The 7,711-nt window shown below is 36.6% G+C and overlaps 1 protein-coding gene across 1 annotated transcript in view; it reads right to left on the bottom strand.

The window, feature by feature from the left end:
• The window catches only part of LOC108576119 (NADPH oxidase 5), a 76,193-nt gene extending 70,363 nt beyond the window's left edge, over positions 1 to 5,830 (bottom strand). Inside the window, exon 1 of the mRNA XM_017939049.1 lies at positions 5,675 to 5,830. Coding sequence (XP_017794538.1) covers positions 5,675 to 5,821 — 147 coding nt within the window. The 5' untranslated portion in view covers positions 5,822 to 5,830. The remainder of the gene's footprint in view (positions 1 to 5,674) is intronic.
• Positions 5,831 to 7,711: the final 1,881 nt, after the last annotated feature.

Here is a 7,711-nt window from a genome sequence, read left to right as displayed (position 1 = left end):
TCGTTTATGATACAATTTTGGCTAGTAACATTTAATTATAATATTTTAGTTTTAAATTGTGTTTCGTATTTGATCCTAACTTTCTCGTTTATTCATTTAAGTGTCTTATGGACACACTTTCCTATGACATATCCTATTGTTAGTATCTAGCAGCACAGTCGTATATTCTTATCAATGATTTCTTGTCAGGCTATTTGAAAACACGAATTCCACCTATCAAAGAGTGGCGAATAACGTTATTATTTAATTTTTATTTAATGGTACATCTTCTCATATTAAAGTTTCAATATATTTAGACTGTGTGAAGTTTTAGTACGATAAAATATACATTGATGTGCTAAAAATTATTCACTTTAAATGCAGTTTAGAGAGAATTATCGGAATGTTTTCGATATTAACGAAAGTAGATTCGTTGAGATTCAAACAAGTGGAAGGATTGTTGCAATTAATGAAGTGTCCGATCGGTGAGAAAACATCATTGGAAACCTCAATAGCAATTTCGAGGAAGAAATATTTCGTTATTAAAGAACAATAAAAAATGTATTACTCTAGCATTTTTAGGATTTGTTTATATAAAAACAACTGTTTCCAAAGAAAATCTCATTATTTTCATTCTTTTTCCATTGAACGAACTTTGTGAAAAACACCTGTAAGGTTCAATTTATCGAACGTGAAAGGGTTATGTCGATGAAAAAGTGCTGGAGCAACCACCGATATTCAGTTTTTAAGCTGTAACTTAAGCATTTGTGCATCTACAAATATCAATTTCAAGTGCACATCTTGAGAGACGTGTGATTAATTCAAGTTTTATTGTCAGCTCGAATTCGAGAAATACAATTACGATCTGGTTTTGCATCTATTCGCCACGACTACGACCGCGATCGCGAACATTAATACCCAATATTAAACTCGTTGTATGTGTGAAGGCTCATTGCCCCCAGGCGATCGACTGCCTTGATCGAAATTTCGGATCCTCGATGGATCCTAGTGTCTTTTCTTTTGGTCCCATTTTCGTTATCTCTCCATAGGCCCTACGGCGCAGGGTATCCCTCGAGCAAGCTAATTCTTCACTGTTAAGTCATTCCTTCGCTCGATATCGATTTCACTTTGTTATTATTTGCTTTTATTAAAGGCCCGATCTTGTTTCAGTTTTAATTCTCTCTCTCTTTCTGAGCCTTTTCAAGTTATTCGATACTCGAGCTATTCTCTGGATTATACAGGGTGTCCCGTAACTCCTCGAACACCCGGAAATGGGGGGTTGCTGGGGTGACTCTGAACAACTGTTTCCTTTACCAAAATGTTGTTTGAAGCTTCATTTTTGAATTATTAACGAAAAACACTAGCCAATCAGAGCGCGCGTAGAGCCCGCGCTCAGGGACGGTGCATACCAATGGTGCATACCAGGGACGGTGCAAAGTCAAAATTTTTTGACAGCGATCGATAACCGAGAAGTCACGCGTACGCATTTGTTCACGATCGCGCGCGGATGAGAGTCAGCGCTCCCGTGCCTGGGCGCGGGCTCTACGCGCGCTCTGATTGGCCAGTGTTTTTCATTAATAATTCAAAAACGAAGCTTCAAACAACATTTTGGTAAAGGAAAAAGTTGTTCAGAGTCATCCCAGCAACCCCCCATTTCCGGGTGTTCGAGGAGCACCCTGTATAAATAGTTATATAATTTGCTTATTATATCTGTCTCTTCACTTCGACATACAGGGTGTTCGGCAACTGCTGGTAGAAAATTTGAGGAGTGATTCTGGAAGCTGATATAAGATGAAAATATCATTGTAACCGAGCCAATCTCCCTACACCAACGAATATAGGGCACGTCAAGCATGGAAGGTTCGGTGATCCTGAGAACCAACGACGTATGGCCGGCACCTTATCTCATACAAGTCGTAAAGAAGAAGAACGTGCAATGTTGGAAAGTCCTTCAAACGTGTATTTCATTGCGTACTGCAAACGCAGGTAATTATGCAGAAAAGGGGATTCCTCGCCAATTTCAATCATCCTGAAATACGTTGTGAAGGTTATCGTTTTGAACAACTTTTTCCTATACATATTACCGCTGCTTGGTCTTAGTTTCCGGGATACTCTTATGAAATTTTCTGGCATAGGCGATCGCCTGACGACTGTTAGGCTTACGTTGGGTTATAAAGGAACAGCCTATGCCAGAAAGTTTATTGCGAATATCTCAGAAACTAAAGCCGAGTGGCGGTAAAACGTATAAGAAAAAGTTGTTTAGTATTATACCTCCGACAACATTTTTCACGGTCTTTGAAATCGGTGAGGAGTTCCCTTTTCTGCTTAATTACCCAAACGCAAAGTAATACTATGCACACAAAAAACACAACATACACAAATCACTGAAAAACAATCACTATATATATATGTATACTGTAATAATTACATACATACGAGGGGGTACCCAAAAGAAACCGAACTAATTTTTTGGTGGGCAGAGCTTTTGTAGTACCGCGTTTTGCTGCTAAGAGCGCATAGAACTAACATTCCTGAGTCGGTACGCCGAGTACCATCGCTGAAGAAGGTAAGGACTAGTTTCGGCAGAGTTTATAGCGGCAACTGTTTTGTGTGATCGTCGTTTTTGCAATGGCTGATTTTCGTGAACAGCGTGCGGTGGTGAAATTCTGCTTTTTTCTCGGAAAAAATGGAACAGAAACTCTTGAAATGTTAAAAACGGCGTACAAGGACGATGCTATGGGGAAAACTCAAGTGTTTGAGTGGTTTTCCCGTTTCAAAAACGGTGAAATGTCAATTGATGACAAACCTCGTTCTGGTCGTCCCTCCACGGCCCGAACACATGAAAATGTTGAAAAAATTCGTGAAATCATCGAGAAAGATCGACGACGGACCATTGAAGAAATTGTGGAGCTGTCGGGAGTGACTTGGAGTTCAGTTCAGCGAATTTTGACAGAAGATTTGGGAATGAAAAGGGTGGCTGACAAATTTGTGCCACGACTGCTGGCTGAGGAACAAAAACAAGGTCGCGTTGAAGCATGCTGTGCTTTGAAAGAAGAGTACCAAAATGATCAAAACTTTTTTTTGTTTCCTCGAATGAAAAGGGACATGAAACGAAAGCATTTTGCTGATGTTGCTGAGGTGAAGAAAAAAACGACGGAGACGCTGTCAAGCATTACAAAAGATGAATTTAAACAATGTTTTGAAAAATGGAATAAAAGATTAGACAAGTGTATTAGTGCAAGTGGAGAGTAATTTGAAGGGGATTGAAGGTTTGTGCTTAAAATTTGAATAAATAAGTTAAAAAAAGAATAAGTTCGATTTCTTTTGGGTACCCCCACGTACATGCGCGGACGCACGAAAGAAAAATTTTAAAAACCACGAGAACTGAGAAAGCTAAAGAAAAATAAATTAAATCTACATTATACGTACACTAAAACATAATAAATGACATTTGACCGATTATACCGAATTAAAACTAATTTACTTATTACTTTGCTGTATAATTTGAAGAAAGAGATGAAAATAAGTGTTATGTTCCATTATCGCGTCGAGTGGTTCTTCTAAGTTTCTTTTTCATTGACGAAATAATTCTGTTCTTTCAAAACTGTTGTGGCCTTTTACAGAAAGCAGAAAAGTCGTGAATGCCTTCGTAAAATTTACAACATCCGATTTCCTTTCGCAACAGTCTCAGTATCTGGAAGCACGGTTTTAAAGAAGGGTATGGCAATGGAGAAAGTGGAAACGATGTTTACCAGTTGCATCCAAAGAACGTTGGAATGTTAACGCTGGAAACTTTGGAAGGACAGAAAGATTTCGACAACGAAAGCGAAAATTTTGGGCAGCAATTCGATGCGATAAGCGAACATAACAGTTATTTTCATTTTTCCCCTTAAATTATACAGCAAAGTAATAAGTAAATTAGTTTCACTTTGGTGTATATACATAATCGGTTAAATTTCATTTATTATTTATTTTTCTTTAGTTGTTTCAGTTTTCTTTGTTTTTTCTTTAGTTTCTATTTTGTGCGTGAGCATGTGTATGTGAATATTGTAGTGTATAGTATAATAATTAGTTTTCAGTGGTTTGTGATGTGCATAGTGTACGTTGCGTTTGCAATACACAATAGAATGCACATTTGAAGGACTTTCCAGCATGAATCTGTGACGTGATGAAGCAAACGGAAGTGCAGCAGAAATCGGTAATGTCGTTTACAGCGTCGAATGTCTTCTTCTCTACGACTTGTATGAGATGAAGTGCCGGCCATATGTCGTTGATTTTCAGGATCACTGTACCCTCCATGTCTTAGCGTGACCTATATTCATCGGTGTAGGGAGGTTTCCTCTGCTACAGTGATATATTTAAACGTTAATAACAAAAAAAGTAGCCTCAAACGCAACTTCTTATGCTTCAATTTCATCTTGTATTAGTTTCTAGAATCATCCCATAAATTTTCTGTCAACAGTTGTCGAACACCCTGTATGTAGGACTTATCATAGTGTGAAACAGTATTCTTTAACGTTTGATTAATTTAATTTTCAGTTTTAATTCAGTTTAATTTAATTTAGGCTATTTAACTTACAATTAGCTTAACCTCTACCGCAGACGGTAGATGTTCAACCACGGCCACAAAATCTTACGTCTTAGCGTTTTAAAATTAAAAGAAAATTTTTAAATGACAATTCAAAATGAAAATTAAAAAACTTAACGTTTCAAAAGTTAAAGTGGAAGTACGCAAAGAACAAGAATCAAGGCTCGAGTTAAGGTGAAAGTGTACCAAAAAACGCCAACAGCACAATGCGAGAAAATTTTCAAAGTGCCTACAGGCGACAACAGCAGTGAAACGGTTAAGGTCACACATTTCGTCGCGCGTGCGATATGTGCAAGTGTTCGTAAAATATTATTTTTTAACTTTGTAGTGGTTATTTTTTAAAGATCGAAGTAGTGTTTGTTTATGTTTGTACACACTGAACGAGCGAGACAATCGCTGCGTGTGTGTACCGTAGTGACCAGTCAGAGCGTATGTTGCATGGATATTTGCTAGTTACACGCGAACAGAACAATTGCAATATGTGATATTTATGAGAAGATTTTGTAAATAAAAAGGTATTGCACTCGAAAATTTTATTGAGCAGAATCCGACATGCCCTTTTGAATTTTTGTAAGTAGACAGATATAATGTCGTTCGACGGTTCACATTGGATTTTCGTTGTAAAATCTTGCCAGAATAGTGTCAACCCTTACCACAGTTTCTACATATTATCAGGTAAAAGTACCATTTTTCGCTTCGTACAGCACTAACCTATCCATCGCGCGGCTCCCTTCTCTAGATCGGTGCATGAAAATTGCCTGTTTCAAAAAATAAAACGTCAATTACAACTATCTTATTCTCGATTTTCCGAACACGTCTTCTGATTAGCCGAACACCCTGTATATAACATGTAACGTTCTCGTGCTTCTAATAGTTGAAAAAATTATCGAATACATATATAAGTAATGCTTTCCAGTAATAATTACCACTAGAAAATAAATGTTTTGTTATTCAGTTATTTCTTCATTCAAATGATTACGCTCCTCTATTAATGTTTTGTATGATATGTCGGAACAAAGGAAGTCAAGGAATAAGAAAAATTAAACTTCAGTATGAAATCTTCTTCTTTGCGAAGTGAAAAGCGATTGCTAATTGCAAAATATTCACCACATCCAAGAAAAGTTGTCTGAATGTTTCCCTGTTGTAGCGAGCCATACCATTTGCCCCAATTATATGGGAACATTCCTCCAACGTGCTTGCTCTTCTCTTCTCGATTAAACATTCTTCTTCCATACGGCTAACGTCACTTTTCATTTCTTTTGCTGCCACTGTATTAAGCGATAAATAAATTTCTTCGCAATTAGAAAATGGTATTATGCACGCACATGAATATTTATACGAGAAAAGATTTAATCGTGAAATGATACGAAAGAATTTTCTGCACCGTCCACATTCGCGTTAAAAACTTTTTCTTTCAAACCTTAACGCTTTGGAGAAAGTTAACGAGCTTGACCGGTTTTACATAAATGTTTAATTGAATTCTCTCTCACATATTTATTGAAAATTTTCTATCGACACTTGGTACAAAATTTCACTTTAACCGAGGAGAAACGTACTTCGAAGAAGTTATACAAATTTTCTGTGAATTATACTTTTCTGTCGTTTATTCTGTTTTCTCGAGTTAGATGAAGGAAAGTGAACGATGATTAAGACAAACTCTTCGTTCAACATGCGAGTCGATTGACCGATAGTCACGGACTGACGAACGAAAGTATATTGGCACCAACGGATCACTAATTTATTCTGCAGAATGAATTTTCAGAATACGATGTATGATTGGAGGTAGAAGGAGAGGCATGGCTTTCGATTTCAAGAAAGATCTTGTGTTCAAATGGACAAACAGACAGAGACATAAACAGAATCAACCTTTCACTTCTTCATGAGTCATTTTTTCGTTCCATATCAAATCGCACACCTTTGCCGCTAGGTCACAGATGTGTCCCAAACTCTGCATATTTATTGGTAGCCATGGAAATTAACTGCTGTCAAATTTTAGGCTCCTATGTTGAATAGTTCGTAGAATATTAAATGTTGAAGTGTTGAAAAATTAAGTAAAATAAACTCAATATTTCCGGTTGACTGAAAGATATTAACTTGCTTTCGGGATCACTTTAAGTGAGAAAGAATGTTATTTTTAAATCTGCACTAAAAATGTCACTATTATTAATGTAAATAACAATATTCAATGTTAAAAGTTCAATTTTAGTTTTGACGCTATTCCGCCTTATATTATATTATTCCGCGTGGCTGTTTACGTGGCGTGGCTCACCCATCGACAGATGCGCGTTACTGCTTCGACTTCCATACACAAGTTAGTAAACTTACCATTATCTCTTAATACAGCTGAAACGTATACAGGGTGAACCGCGTGACGTGATTACATTAGACACGTAATGTATTCTGTTGTTAGTGGACTGGTCGAAATTTATTTTCTATCGCATAATATGGTTCAAAGAGGTCTTTAAGATGATTAAAGTACGTTTTTTTCGAAATTTTCAAGTTTGGCAAACATCATAAAATATATTATATTTTTTCCATTTGAACTGAAGAAACGACAAAAGAATATCCTAGTTGAAAGAATTTTGTACGATCTTAAAACACTGCAACAAAAATTCAGATGCTCAAGATCTATAAACCAACAAAACTGTAACATGTGATTTTCAAGTGTGATAGTAGTGATACAAAGTAACTGCTGTTATAACGTCCATATGACAGACGATATTGCCTAAAGTGTAGCCAAGTGAATATTTGCAATTTGTAAACATCAACGCTTGATAAAAAAAATAACAAGAATTCAGCATAACTAGGTTTTTATCTTAAAATTAATCCTTATAGTATAAAACCGTCAATTTCTTACAGATGGCTCTAATAATTTGATCACTGTATAGTGCGGTTTGATCGGGAACTGGATAATCGACGGTGCCTTAAATGAACCTAGTGGCAAAAAGTGTACGATTTGACTTGGAACGGCACATATTTTGTTCTGTCTTTCGTTCTCTTCATTTATTTTTCTCTGTTATTAAAGAATAGCTTCTTTAGCTTTTCCTTACCTGTTTATTCTTTTAGCACCTTACTTCTGCTCCCTTCTCTTTCAATAAGGAGCAAGAGTCACGCTTCAAGGACAAGGTTGCCATCTTCATTAAT

The sequence above is a fragment of the Habropoda laboriosa genome, unplaced genomic scaffold (genome assembly GCF_001263275.1).
Source record: "Habropoda laboriosa isolate 0110345459 unplaced genomic scaffold, ASM126327v1 scaffold380, whole genome shotgun sequence".
In the NCBI taxonomy this organism is placed as follows: domain Eukaryota; kingdom Metazoa; phylum Arthropoda; class Insecta; order Hymenoptera; family Apidae; genus Habropoda; species Habropoda laboriosa.
The sequence above is the reverse complement of the archived record's forward strand: the minus strand, read 5'-3'. Positions and strand labels throughout refer to the sequence as shown.